Below are 14,963 nucleotides of genomic sequence, written 5' to 3'. Positions count from 1 at the left end.
TTGCCACGTTTCCACATCTGCAGGGTTTCTGAGATGGGTCTGAGTCATGCTCCTGACATTGAGAGTAAGAATTAGAGGAAGCCTCTGCCTCTATATAAAGCTCAGCAGGCCATATAAAAACCGGGCTGATTGCACGCTCTGCTATTAGCCTTCCTTCGTTTGAGGCTCTAGCCGTGGCCTGGGCTTTGATGCCTCACCTCAGACGACAGTGGGGAACATCTCGGAGGTTCTGAGGAGGCCAGGCGACACCAAAACCTCTATATACATACATTGAATGGACAAAAGTATTGGGACACCATGTATTAAAAAGAATTTCTCCTGCTTTTGTCAGAGTAACTGTCTCTACTGTCCAGAGAAGAAGGCTTTCTACTAGATTTTGGAGCAGCGACAAAAGCTTTGGAAAATCATAATCCCACCTCATCCCAAACTCCCCAACTCATCCCATTCAAAAGTATTGGAGCACCACCACCATCACTCCAGAAAAGTTCTTTCACTGCTCCACAGCTCAGTGCTGGGGGGCTTTATACCCCTCTAGCCCACGTCTGGCATTAGGCAGCATGGTGCCCATAGGTTCATGTTGATCTGCTTCAGGGAGTCCTATTCTATTGGCAGTACTTCTCTACAGGTACTAGACAAGCTGTGTGTGTGCAGATCTGTGTCAGCAGTGGGTGCAGCTTAAAGTAGCATAAGATGGGGTGTCCACAAACCTCTGGACATATAGTGTATGTGTATGTATATATATAAATATAGTAAATAAATTCTTTAATGGCGGTAGACAAACCTCATCACCTCCAGTCCCGATGGTGGAAACCTCTTTAAGCTTTATCTCCATTTGTAAGAGCGCACTTTTACACGGACAGCTGTGCTCCACTCTCTCGCAGGTGGAGTCTGTGACAGCAGGGCAGTAATTTACAGTTTCCTTATGTAGCCCTTCCACAGATGACCTGGATAAGCTGGACGTAAAAGACAGGCTCAGTGTCTGCGCAGCACCTAAACCTAATCTAAACCTTAACCTACACCTTAATCTACACCTAAACCTAATCTAAACCTTTACCTACACCTTAATCTACACCTAAACCTAATCTAACCCTTTACCTACACCTTAATCTACACCTAAACCTAACCTAAACCTTAACCTACAGTTTAATCTACACCTAAACCTAATCTAAACCTTAATCTACATCTAAACCTAATCTAAAACTTAACCTACACATTAATCTACACCTAAACCTTAACCTATGCCTTAATCTACACCTAAACCTTAACCTACACCTTCATCTACACCCAAACCTAATCTAAACCATAACCTACATCTTAATCTACACCTAAATCTAATCTAAACCTTAAATTACACCTTAATCTACACCTAAACCCAATCTTAACCTTAATCTACATCTTAATCTACACCTAAACCTAATCTAAACCTTAACCTACAGTTTAATCTACATCTAAACCTAATCTAAAACTTAACCTAAACACATTAATCTACACCTAAACCTAATCTAAACCTTAACCTACACCTTAATCCACACCTAGACCTAATCCTAACCTTATACTACACCTTCATCTACACCTAAACCTAATCTAAACCTTAACCTACACCTTAATCCACACCTAATCTAAACTTTAATCTACACCTTCATCTACACCTAAACCTAATCTTAACCTAACCTTGATCTACACCATAATCTACACCTCAACCTAATCCAAGCCCACCTTGACCTACATCTTAATCTACACCTAAACCCAATCTAAATTTAGACCTTAATCTACACCTAAACCCAGTATAAATCTACACCTTAATCTACACCTAAACCCAAACTAAAACTAGACCTTAATCTACACCTAAACCCAGTATAAATCTACACCTTAATCTACACCTAAACCCAGTCTAAACCTAGACCTTAATCTGCCTTATTCTAAACCGAGTCTAAACCCTTATTCTGAACCTAATTGTAATCACACTGAAATGATGAATCCATACTGTCTGATTTTCTCCAGCACTGTTTTATCAATTCTTCTTCATGTGTGTTTGTGTGTCCAACAGCGCTACCAGTGGACGGCTAATGAAACTGCAATTTTAGATGGCGTAGTCACAGTGGCCTCATTCAGATCACTTGCAGATCGTGGGAAAAAAACGAATCTGTCCTGGAATCACCCCTGAGGTTCCCTGGGAAACTAGATTCCCTGTGAATTCGATTCCTGACCACTTCTGCTTCTTGATCTGCAGAGCTGCCCCACGCGCCGGCTGATGCTCACAGCTAGCGGAGAGGAGCAGGGAGCTGGATTGGAACTGGCACCCCACTGCAGCCTCACACAGTGGGGGCATTCATCCCCTGCTCGCGCTCCCGTCCACACCATTCATCCGACAGGGGCTATGTTATGCCAACCAATCTGTGAGCTTCTCCCAGAGGAAATGTCCACTTAGTTCAGGAAGTCTGAGGTTTCCCTCAGGTTCCTTTGATTCCTGATGCTGGAGGAAACATCCAGGGGCTCAAACACGGGTCAGAGCAACACAGGTAAGCGCTGGGGGTCTGTTTAAACTCTGTCTAAGGTTTTTGGAGAACAGGTGTTATGTAATGAGGCGATTTAGATACATATGTTAAATGTTGCCATGGAGATTTAGAGAGGGAAACATGTAGGGTCACCAGTTCAGGGCAGGGTGCATGAGATGTTCAGTCATCAGCTAAAGAGATAACATTAGAATAAACCCAAATAAACACAAAGTCAGTGGTCAGTGAGAGTGTCTACCTGTAAATAACTCTATATAACATTAGAATAAACCCAAATAAGCATAAAGTCAGTCGTGCGTGAGTGTGTCTACCTGTAATTAACTCTATATAACATTAGAATAAACCCAAATAAACATAAAGTCAGTGGTCAGTGAGAGTGTCTACCTGTAATTAACTCTATATAACATTAGAATAAACCCAAATAAACATAAAGTCAGTGGTCAGTGAGAGTGTCTACCTGTAATTAACTCTATATAACATTAGAATAAACCCAAATCCATAAAGTCAGTGGTCAGTGAGAGTGTCTACCTGTAAATAACTCTATATAACATTAGAATAAACCCAAATAAACATAGTCAGTGGTCAGTGAGAGTGTCTACCTGTAAATAACTCTATATAACATTAGAATTAACCCAAATAAACATAAAGTCAGTGGTTAATAAGAGTGTCTACCTGTAATTAACTCTATATAACATTAGAATAAACCCAAATAAACATAAAGTCAGTGGTCAGTGAGTGTGTCTACCTGTAATTAACTCTATATAACATTAGAATTAACCCAAATAAACATAAAGTCAGTGGTCAGTGAGAGTGTCTACCTGTAATTAACTCTATATACCATTAGAATAAACCCAAATAAACATAAAGTCAGTTGTCAGTAAGAGTGTATACTTGTAATTAACTCTATATAACATTAGAATAAACCCAAATAAACATAAAGTCAGTGGTCAGTAAGAGTGTCTACCTGTAATAAACTCTATATGACATTAGAATTAACCCAAATAAACATAAAGTCAGTGGTTAATAAGAGTGTCTACCTGTAATTAACTCTATATAACATTAGAATAAACCCAAATAAACATAAAGTCAGTGGTCAATGAGTGTGTCTACCTGTAATTAACTCTATACAACATTAGAATTAACCCAAATAAACATAAAGTCAGCGGCCAGTGAGTGTGTCTACCTGTAAAACTCTATATAACATTTGAATTAACCCAAATAAACATAAAGTCAGTGGTTAATAAGATGTGTCTACCTTTAATTAACTCTATAAAACAGAATAAATCCAAATAAAGAGGAAGTCAGTGAGTTGTTTTACACAAATATACAGTGAATTATTAGTGTTTTTTTTCTTCTATTAGTGTTTTTTTCTCTTGTCAACCAGTTCGGGCTGTAGGGCACAGGTTTAGTGGTCATACCCTCAGTTAATAATGAAGATTCATTGTACTGTAGGCTGTTGCACATACAGAGGCTATTTACATAGATTTGATATCGACATTAGATAGCGACTAATGTATTAATTCATTCTATTTCAATAATGACTCTGAAGTCGTGTAGATCTTCCCCGCTAGAAGAAGGTGGAGTGCTAGACGGATTAAGTATGTTTTGTAAGGGATGTGTTTATGACTGTTCAGCAATTCATTACATCCTGGCTCTGGGAAAACTGGACAGCTGCTAATCTGCTGCGTTTTATTTGGTTTCATCTCACTGCTGCTTCTTCTGGGCCAGTGCTGCCATTTCCCTGGCCTTCCTCCTCTTTAGCTTCTTCTTCAGCAGCAAGAGGTCGACATGCACGATCTGTCCGAGTGCCGTGGAGGCACAGAGGAGCCCGCCGTGTAGCGCTCCTGCGATACCGCAGCTGAACACGTCCTGACCTAAAAAACGTCAAACACATGAAGGTAACTATTTTTTTCCATTCCTGCTCCACAGATTAGCTATTGCCACCCCTGCCCTGTAACATCCCCCCACTGACCACACTGACCACATTGACCAAATAAAGATGCTATAGCAGACTATAGCTACTTAGGAGTTCCAAAGACAGTAAAACCTTTATCTTTAGGGTTCTTCTTACTCATACACTAAATGGACAAAAGTATTGGGACACCTGCTCATTCACTGTTTCTTCTGAAATCAATGGTATTATCCTGCTTTTGTTGGAATAACTGTCTCTACTGTCAAGGAAAGAAGGCTTTCAATTAGATTTTGGAGGAGCATTGCTGTCAGGATTTGATTGCATTCAGTTAAAAGAGCATTAGTGAGGTCAGGATGTTGGATGTTGATCACCACCTCAATGCTGGGGGGCTTTATTCCCCTTTAGCCCACGCCTGGCATTAAGCAGCATGGTGCCAATAGCTTCATCTGTGGAACTGTGAGCAGTGGAACTGTGTTCTCTGGAATGATGTATGGTGGTTTATCCAACACTTGTGGGATGAGTTGGGGATGATGAGGTGGGGTGGTGATCATCATCCAACCTGGCTCCTCTAAAATCTAGTAGAAAGCCTTCTTTCCTGGACAGTAGAGACAGTTACTCCAACAAAATCAGAATCCCCTTAATTTCAGAAGAAACAATGAACGAGTTGGTGTCCCAATACTTTTGTCTATTTAGTGTATCGTTTTGTGAAAGCTAACCCTCTGCGGAAAATGATTGTGGTTAGCTTTAATAACTGCAGTCACCTCAAATGCCTGTGATCAGAAGCTTAGCTACCACCAAAGTCTTGTCCTACCTGAAATGTAGAGGTTCCTGACAGGAGTATCACAGCGGTTCTTGGCCATGACGTCGACATGAAAGCGCTGCAAGTTGTGCTCAGCTGAGTACATGGCTCCACGGTACGCCCCAAGGTAGTGACTGTTAGTCACCGGGGTAGCTACCTCCTGATACACCAGCTGAGAAGACCAGAGAAACATAGGTAACAGAGCATTTCAAAGAACTACACCCTTCAAGGCAAGGTATGCCTGAGGTGCTGCTCTTTACCCTACCTTATCTCTGAGTCTGGGGTAGTGGATGCAGGCCCAGTCAAAGACATTGTTGGCGAATCTCATCTTGTAGTCTGTGTAGTCGTCACCTCGCTTTTTCACAGTAGTGTCCTTCCACTCCTCAAACCACTCGTAATTCACCATCGTCAGAATGATCATGCTAGATTTACCTGGGATATTAAAATACTCTTAGACAGCTCTTGCATGAAGAACCACCACAAATCACCTCTCAGAGAGGAGCGACACTGAGTAGGTACGACACACCTGACTCACTGCTGCCTCAAGTTCTTTAAGGGCACGTCCGAGCCGAGCTGCAAGTCACTTGAAGCTGAGTGTAAGTCAGTTAAGTTACAAGGACGTTAAGGGCGAGTCCCAGCTGAGTTATGAGACAAAACCAAGTCGAGTCAGGAAGTCAGTTAAGGGTGAGTCTGAGTCAGATTAAAGTTTGTGGGTTCAGTCATGACACACTTAGAAGCAAGTGTGAGTCAAGTCGTGAGTCTGCTTAAGCTGAAGCTGATTTGAGTCATAAGTCACTTATGGGTGAGTCTGAGTCAAGTCGTGAGTCAGTTAATGGTGAGTCCGAGTCGGTTTGTGAGTCAGTTAAAGCTGATTGTAAGCAAAATTGAAAGTTTGTAAAGGATGAGTTTGAGTGAAGTTAAAGTTTGTGGGTCCAGTTATGAGACACTTAGGAGCAAGTGTGAGTCGAGTCGTGAGTCTGTTTAGGCTGAAGCTGATTCGAGTCATAAGTCAGTTGAAGGTGAGTTTGTTTCTGGTGAGTCTAAAATGAGTTGTGAGTCAGTTAAGGATTATTCAAGTCAAATTGAGGGTTTGTAAAGGGTGAGTTTGAGTCAAGTCGTGAGTCAGGTAAAAGTGAGTCTGAGTCAAGTTTTGAGTCTGAGTCCAGTCATGAGACAATAAAGGGCAAGTCTAAGTCATGTTGTTAGTCTGATGTCAAATCGCGAGTCCATTGAGGCTGATCTGATTCGAGTCATGAGTCAGGTTAGGATAAGGGTGAGTCTGAGTCCAATCACGAGATGCTTAATAGCCAGTCTGAGTCAAGCCCTGAGTCTGTTGAGGCTGATCTGATTCGAGTCATGAGTCAGGTAAGGATAAGGGTGAGTCTGAGTCCAGTCCATGAGTAAGTTAAGGTTTAAGTCCAAGTCCAGTCGCCACAACTCAGGTCCCGAACTCTGAAAGATGTCAATTTAAATATTTACCATTTACCATTGTTCTTTAAACAAACCCTTCAGATCAAAGTGTCTTCAGAAGAATGGTTGAAAAATGTGCAATCAGATGTGTCTGGAGTTTCGTCTGGAAGCGTATCTCACATCTGTGAACTTATTTGACCTCTGTTACGGCCCTGTTCTAAACCCGCTCCTAACGTTCATCTCTGTCTGCCACATCACTGAACTGCGAGGATCTAATTGAAGGTCTACGATTTTAAACTGTAGAGTTGGAAGAGTTGCTCCACAAACTCTTTGGAGGCACTCCAGTGTAGGTGGAGGCACAGCTGCTCCAGGGGTTGTACCTGGGTGGCGAATCTTTGACGTGGGGTCTTTGGCGGAGGGGAAAGTGATCATCATCATGGGGATGTTATCCGGGGCCTCATCCTTTTCCAAGCTGAAGAAATCGTCCATCCTTTACGTAAACACACACACACACAAATATATATGTATATATGAGAAGGAGACCCCATTACAGCACCAGCACAACATGCATGACTCTACTTGGATCTAATATCTGTGCATGTAGTCCTTCTGAAGGCTGTGGGTGTCTCACTTTGCTGGGATTGGCCATGTTCTTCCCACAGCCCTTCATATTCTTGTTTCTGCTTGGACACGGTGGAGAACAAAACCATGTCCAAATGGAAGAATGGCAAGGTGCCCGGCACCGAGGCTGAAGTCTCGAGGTTTAAGCAACAGCGCTCCCTTGTGTGGGCTTTATGCAACAACAACAAGTGACACTAGACCAGAATGTTATTTAGGGACTTTGCTACAATATTGTTAACAGATGTGGAAATACTGATTCACAGGACACTACTGTACCACCAGCACTCCAAAATGCTGGAGATCTGGACCTTCTACCTTTGAGAGCTTTAAGGGGACAATCTGAGGGGTTTGGTGTGAAACGCTCAGATCTACACACTCTTAGAGAAGCTCTGTGTGAGTACTGACATGGCGTCCATGTCGTTAGTCTTGAAGAGCCAGAGGTTGGTGGAACTGATGCCCAGCTCTTCCTGTGTGGCGTCAAATCCAGAGAAGACCAAGAGGGATCCTCGTCCAGGTTTCATCATCTCCAGGCGCTTCTGGATTTCTGAGAGTCGAGAACAGAGGTGGTTAGAAAAGTCACACAGCAAAGGCACTGAAGTGGTGAAAGCAACTCCAAATTAAGTCAGTCTGAGTCAAGTCGTAAGTCAGTTAATGGTCCGAGTCCGAGGCGGTTTGTGAGTCTGTTGAAGCTGATTCTAGGTGAAATTGAGAGTTTGTAAAAGGTGAGTTTGGGTCAAGTTAAAATTTGTGAGTCCAGTTTTGAGACACTTAGGAGCAAGTCTGAGTCAAGTTGTGAGTCTGTTAAAGCTGAAGCTGATTTACACACATGGACAGAATTGTTGGTACCCTTCGGTTAATGAAAGAAAAACACACAATGATCACAGAAATAACTTGAATCTGACAAAAGTAATAATAATTATTATGACAATTGAAAAAATGAAAATCTGAACAAATGAACAAATGAAAATCTGACACAACAGAATTATTTTTAAAAGTAAACTCATTAAACAGACCTGGACAGAAATTATGGTACCCCTGAAAATAATGTGACCTAAAGGGACATGTTAAATCAAGATGTGTCCACTAATTAGCATCACAGGTGTCTACAATCTTGTAATCAGTCAGTGGGCCTATATATAGGGCTACAGGTTGTCACTGTGCTGTTTGGTGACATGGTGTGTACCACAATCAACATGGACCAGAGGAAGCAAAGGAAAGAGTTGTCTTAGGAGATTAAAAAGAAAATTATAGACAAGCATGTTAAAGGTAAAGGTTATAAGATCATCTCCAAGCAGCTTGATGTTGCTGTGACTACAGTTGCACATATTATTCAGAAATGTAAGATCCATGGGACTGTAGCCAACCTCCCTGGATGGGGGGAAACTACATGTTGACAAGCCCCAAAGCTTCTGGGAGAATGTCCTATGGACAGATGAGACAAAAATAGAACTTTTTGCCAAGGCACATCAGCTTTATGTTCACAGATGGAAAAATGAAGCATATCAGGAAAAAAACACTGTCCCTACTGTGAAATATGGATGAGGCTCTGTTATGTTCTGGGACTTCTTTGCTGCATCTGGAACAGGGTGTCTTGAATCTGTGCAGGGTATAATGAAATCTCAGGACTATCAAGGGATTCTAGAGGGAAATGTGTTGCCCAGTGTCAGAAAGCTTGGTCTCAGTCACAGGTCATGGGTCTTGCAACAGGATAAAAAAAACCCAAGAATGGCTAAGAGGAAAACATTGGACTATTCTGAAGTGGCCTTCTATGAGCCCTGACCTAAATCCTATTGAGCATCTTTGGAAGGAGCTGAAACATGCCGTCTGGAAAAGGCACCCTTCAAACCTGAGACAACTGGAGCAGTTTGCTCATGAGGAGTGGGCCAAAATACCTGCTGAGAGGTGCAGAAGTCTCATGGACAGTTACAGGAATTTTTTGTGGTTGTGCAACAAAATATTAAGTTAAGGGAACCAATATTTCTGTCCAGGCCTGTTACATAAGATTATTTAAAAAAATAATTCTGTTGAAGCATGGTTGAAAAGCAATGTATGATGTTCATTAGTTAACTTTAATAGCATTTTTATTTATTATTACTTTTGTTTGATTTAAGTTATTTCTGTGACCATTGTGGGGTTTTCTTTCATCAACCGAGGGGTACCAACAATTTTGTCCATGTGTGTAAGTCATAAGTCAGTTAATGGTGAGTCTAAATTGATTTGTGAGTCAGTTAAAGGTGAGTGTATGTCAGGTCAGGATGATTCTAAGTCAAATTGAGAGTTTGTAAAGGGTGAGTTTGAGTCTGAGATAAAAGGCTGACCTGGTTTGGCTTGTATCTCTGGTGGCAGGAGTCTCTTGAAGGTGTTGAAGATGCCGCAGTTGGAGATGACAACAGGAGCTCGCACCTCCACTTCTCCTTGCCCTTTTCTGATGGCAACACCTGCCAGAGAGAAACAGTGATGCGTGATGTTTCTGAAGACGTCTTCTTACGTTTGCCCATTTTTCCTGCTTCATCACCTACAGGAACTGATGGTTTACTCGCTGCCTTACTTCTATCATTGCTTTCTGCCACTCACCGTATGCAGCTCCTTGGCTGTCCACCAGGATGCGACTGACAGGAGCACGGACCAGAACGTTCCCGCCGTACTTCTGGATGACCTTAGTGATGTGAAATGGGATTTCACTGGCACCCCCTTTTGGGTAGTACGCTCCACGCTTGTAGTGATGCAACAGCAGAGCATTGATCAGGGTGCTGGAATCTCTGGGGGGAACACCTGTTCACAGCACACAAAAAAGGCCCTTTAACAGATGGATGCTCTATGTAGAACCACTGCCTTTAGTAAAGAACCCTTGAAGAACCCTGTTTTCTGTAGACAGAGGGATTCAAAGGGCCTTACCGTAGAAGAAGTATGCAAAGATAATTTGGAGGTCCTTGTTGGAGGTCAGGGTGTCAGCCACTGCCGTGGCACTGGAGCCTATCAGGCGGAAGGTGGAGGACCAGAGGCTGGCGATGCCACTCCTCAGCAGGAACACTGCGAACCACTCAGGGATCATCTTCAGGGCAGCCAAGTATTGGGTGTCCCTGGCTGAGATCTGTAGAGATAGAAGACAATGAATCAGTGAATGAAGTTTAGGTCCTGCTATGGTGGGTTCTTTGAACAATGCCATAGAAGAATGAACTTTTGGTCCTTTGGAGCAACCATGGGTCCCTGACATTATGTGGAGGTTCTATAGCGCAGCAGTTCTAGTGACCTGCCTAGGCAGCTCCCATTTTTTGCTTAGGGTCTTCAGACAACAAGAATAGGTCTTTCTGTGACATTGTGCAAAAAACTGGCACATTCTTTATTTTTGAGCAGCGTGTTGAAGTTACTGTTGTTCAGACCAGATTTCGTGATCAAGCCCATGCTCTACCTTCATGATCTTGAAGAACTCCTCCACGGCTTTGACGTCGTCAGGAAACTGCTTCTTAAGGTGTTCCTCCATCTCGGTTTTGCCCGTGTAGATGGTGTATTTCCTGCTTTCCTCTCCAGTGCCAATCACGATCGTGTCAAAATGCTTGTTGAGTTCCACGAACTGCAGCTGGCCTTCAGTGATCTGGTCCAAAATTACCCTGAACAGACTGTTCTCGTGCAGCTGACCAATGTAATGAAGCCCTGCGGAGACGGTAAATGTAAAAGTTGGTCCAATTGTCTAATGGTGGAGGTTTGTATACTGCTTTTTTGATTGGATGCACAGCTTTCCATAGCATAGGAATGAATGTGGTGCAAAAGATTTGGCACCCTTCTTATATCACAGTGGTTCAAACACACTAGGAACACCCAACCAACTACATAGGGTACCACATCAACCACTTGACCATCACTTGAGGCACCATAGCAGCCATCTGGGATACCATAGTATCACCCTAGCAACAACTAAACTCCACCATGTTTGTGGTAAAAATAAGACCATCAATTAGCAACACCATAGCGACCACCTGGGATCCTATAGCAACCACCTAGCAACATCGTAGCACTTAACCCTTTGCAACAGCAAAGCAACCACCTGGGATCCTAATGCGACCTCCTAGCAACACCATAGCAACCTCTTAACTACAGCATGGCTACAACCTGGAACACCATAGCTGCATAGCAACCGTTCTGCTTTGAGAGGCGACCTCTTACCGGCATCAAACTCGAAACCTTTCTCGATGAAGGTGTGGCAGCAGCCTCCAGCCTGGTCGTGTTGCTCCAGCACGAGAACCTTCTTGCCCTTTTTTGCTATTGTAGCCGCTGCCGTCATCCCACCGATCCCACTGCCGATCACGATGGCATCCAGGTTCTGGGGCACCTTTTCCCTGGTGAAGCCTGCACACACAACACATTGGCATAGTGGTCACTGTATGATGTTTGCTTAGTGTGCAACTTCTGCCACTATATACTATATGCACTATATGCTGTCATGACTACGCTATCTCTGTGGTCATGACAGCAATTTGATAAGAGGCTTTCTGGACTCTGGACAACTATCTAATCTCTTAATCCAATTACGATAAGGCCAACTCTAGATAACGGAATGTTTACCAAAGGTGCTACACTGATATTTATACATAATAGTTTAGTACATAATAGTCATAATATGGTTTTATGATGTGTAAATTATTTTGTGGGACCATTTAATCTCGAAGTCCTATGCACTCTGGATTTGTTTCAGAAACTGTTCAAATTTAGTTCTCACTTGCAGAATATCAACTAATGGCATGGCCTTCCTCTAACATCATTAATGGGAAAGCATGCGTTTAGCCATTTGCGCACCTTACCCCACCTTACAGTATATGTACCTTATGGTATTTAACATACACAGGTATTAGGAACAAATGTGTGGGCTGGTGTGTTATACAAATCTGAGTACTTACACACAACAGATCATTGATAAATAAATAATAGGTCACTGCAAATCAGGTTTATTGGCAAAATATACAAACCCCAACTGCTTGCAATCAACCATTCAACACAACCAATAGAACAAGTGTTTTCTCCACCACTTTTAATGACGACTGCAGCCTGCAGTTATTCAACCCCTTCATTACAAGGGCCTTCAGGACTTAGTAAAACCCTTCTGCAGTTCTGACCCACTGCAAATGTGATGCACAGCCAGACTCGGGCAGCAGCGTTCCTGAGGAATCTCAGCCCGTCCCTTAATGGCCAGTGGCCTCCAGTTTACTAAAATTATTGGGTTTGCTGCTGTAACCTGCCTGTAAGCCTTCTTTAAACCCCACCAAATCAAATCAGATGACTGTGATGACCACTCCAGAACCTACCAGAACTTCTGAAAAAAGCAAGCCTTGGTGGACTTTCAAGTTTGCTTGGGATCATTGTCCTGTTGCAAGGTCCAGTGATGATGACAGAACCACAGAAGGCCTGTGGCTTATTTATCTGGTTCTGAGCAGACTGGAGTTGACTGTACTTGTACTTTTGGGTCAGTAGAGGTCTACCGGCATGCAGACCATCAGCTTTGGTATGCTCCTCACTGTGCAAACTGAAACCTCAGTGCCAGCTGCCACCAATCTGGTGGCAGCTGGTGACAGGTTCCACTCTCTGCCAGGTCCTGGTAGTGCAGCCAGTGTTCCTCTAACTCTGAACTTGTGAGCTCTGCTTCCAGCTGAGAAAGTTCTATTGGCTGTGTTGAGATATTTAAATTGCTCTTGTTTGATTGGTTGATTGCAAACAGCTGAACGATTGAACATTTTGCTAATAACCCTGCAGTAAAGGGTAAATAATTCATAATAACTGTTCCGTGGGGGTCTCACGGATTCCTCAGAGAAAGGGCTCGGCCTGACGAAGAAGTACCAGTACGCTCCACCTGCCAGGCCCAGGAACCACACCAGAAGGACCAACAGCCACATCCTAAAGCAGTAGGGTTGCTGATGATGCTGTACGCTTCGGTCCAGATGCAGCGTCTTAATGAAGAGGAGAAGATCGTGAGAGGCTCCTCCACAGATAAAGGTAGTCTGCTCTGAACTTGTGTAGGATCACGGCTGCCTTTTATTGATAGCAGGTGCTAAAGGTCTCTGTCTGACTTTTATGCAGTGTTTTAGTGTAATATAGAACCAGCAGTAAAGATAACAGAAAATTCTGTTCCCTTCAGAAATTGAATTAAATAAAATGCAGGTTCTAATTAATGTAAATCTGAATGCAGGGTCATCAGTAGAGTTGCTTGTTTAAATACGCTACCTGGCTAATTTCTGTCTCACATCATAATGTGTAAAAGCAGTCAGAATCATATGAAACAAAGTTCTACAGAAAAGCCCGGATTATATTCAGAGCTTTGGATCTACAGCCTAAACACAACACCACCACATCCAGCCCCTTAAACCTGCCAAAATAATCCACAGAATGACATCACTGCAATCAAGATTGGACATAATGCATAAGACAGTATAATGCACTATGATACACTATAAGCTTTGGGATAAACGTTCCTCAGACCTGCCTGGGGCCTTGGTACCAGCTATATCGTATACCATTAAAGGTGATAAAGATAAAGGTGCACTCTCCAAGGATAAAGGAGCCTCTCACCAAAGCTGTGTTCTCCGCATTTAACCCATCTGGTGGTGAACACACACTCACACACACGTGTTAGGGGCAGTGAGTACACACACACACCCAGAGCGGTGGGCAGCCAACTCCAGGGTAAAGGGCCTTGCTCAAGGGCCCAACAGTGGCAGCTTGCCGAGCCCGGGAATCGAACCCACAACCCTGTTATCGATATCCCGGCGCTCTAACCGCTGAGCCACCACTGCCCTCATTAGAAGCTATTTACAAGACCTTCAGTCCAGCTCCTGAAGGACTTACCAATGGGTGAGCTCATTTGACTGTAAATAGCAAGATACCAAGAAGTGGACACCTCTGATTGGACAATTTGGCCTTTTGTTTCCAATTAAGTCTCTACAGTTCCATTACAGTATTACTAAAATACTTTGCACCCAGCCAGCATGGCCAAGTGGCCCTCGCTAGGTGGGTTATAGCCTACCATCCAGGCCCCATGTGTAGTGTACAACCCAGGTGGAGCCCATGTTTAATCCCTCCTAGTCCCATCACTGACACTGGTGGGCATGCATATGCAGGGCCAACATGTAATCCGAGGACAAAACCATCTGATTCTCAGTTAGACTACACATACAGGCCCCAAATGGGCATGTTATCTGGGCAGACTGTTAGTTAGCGAATTTAAAACTAGTCCTGGACTGTATATTCCTGTAGAATCTGTATTCAGAATGCAGTGTAATCCAGGATTAGGCTTAATCTTAGTCTGGGAAACCAACCCAGAGAATTTAACTTCAAGGCCCTGAGGGTTCCCTAATTTTGATGACCCCATGCCGGACTTTATAGCTAAGATCGTTTTATTAAGCTAGCTAACGTCACTGACATCACAAGCAGGACTGGAAACGACGCCTGCAGATGCAGCAGATAGAATCGATATAGTTTATCTCTCTCTCCAATTAAGTAATCTCCCGAGCTGGACGTCCAAAACGCTGATCGTCCTCTTTATTGTGCCTTAAAAGTTGAAAAATTGCCCAGCTGGTTTAACATTATCTCCTTTAAACAACACAGTGAACTGACATTTGATCTTCGTGTCACTGTTATCAGGTAATGCAATTAAGATAAAGCTGGTCGGTGCAGAACCTGCTAGACTTTATGCAGCACCATTGTGTGCAGGAGTATTATACAA

At 43.1% G+C, this 14,963-nt stretch overlaps 1 protein-coding gene across 1 annotated transcript; it reads right to left on the bottom strand.

Moving 5' to 3' along the window:
• Window positions 1–4,217: 4,217 nt before the first annotated feature.
• LOC140544000 (inactive all-trans-retinol 13,14-reductase-like) lies at window positions 4,218–13,137 on the bottom strand. Its single transcript, XM_072667347.1, has 12 exons — window positions 13,023–13,137; window positions 12,274–12,288; window positions 11,417–11,599; window positions 10,665–10,906; window positions 10,151–10,346; window positions 9,830–10,027; window positions 9,574–9,693; window positions 7,661–7,799; window positions 7,015–7,124; window positions 5,490–5,656; window positions 5,237–5,396; window positions 4,218–4,387 (listed from the first exon to the last, which is right to left on the bottom strand). The coding sequence occupies exons 1-12, from the start codon at window positions 13,135–13,137 to the stop codon at window positions 4,218–4,220; spliced, it is 1,815 nt and encodes a 604-aa protein (XP_072523448.1).
• Between the last annotated feature and the right edge of the window lie 1,826 nt (window positions 13,138–14,963).

The sequence above is a fragment of the Salminus brasiliensis genome, chromosome 22 (genome assembly GCF_030463535.1).
Source record: "Salminus brasiliensis chromosome 22, fSalBra1.hap2, whole genome shotgun sequence".
NCBI lineage: Eukaryota > Metazoa > Chordata > Actinopteri > Characiformes > Bryconidae > Salminus > Salminus brasiliensis.
Note: the sequence above shows the minus strand (reverse complement) of the source record. Positions and strands in the feature narration are given on the sequence as shown.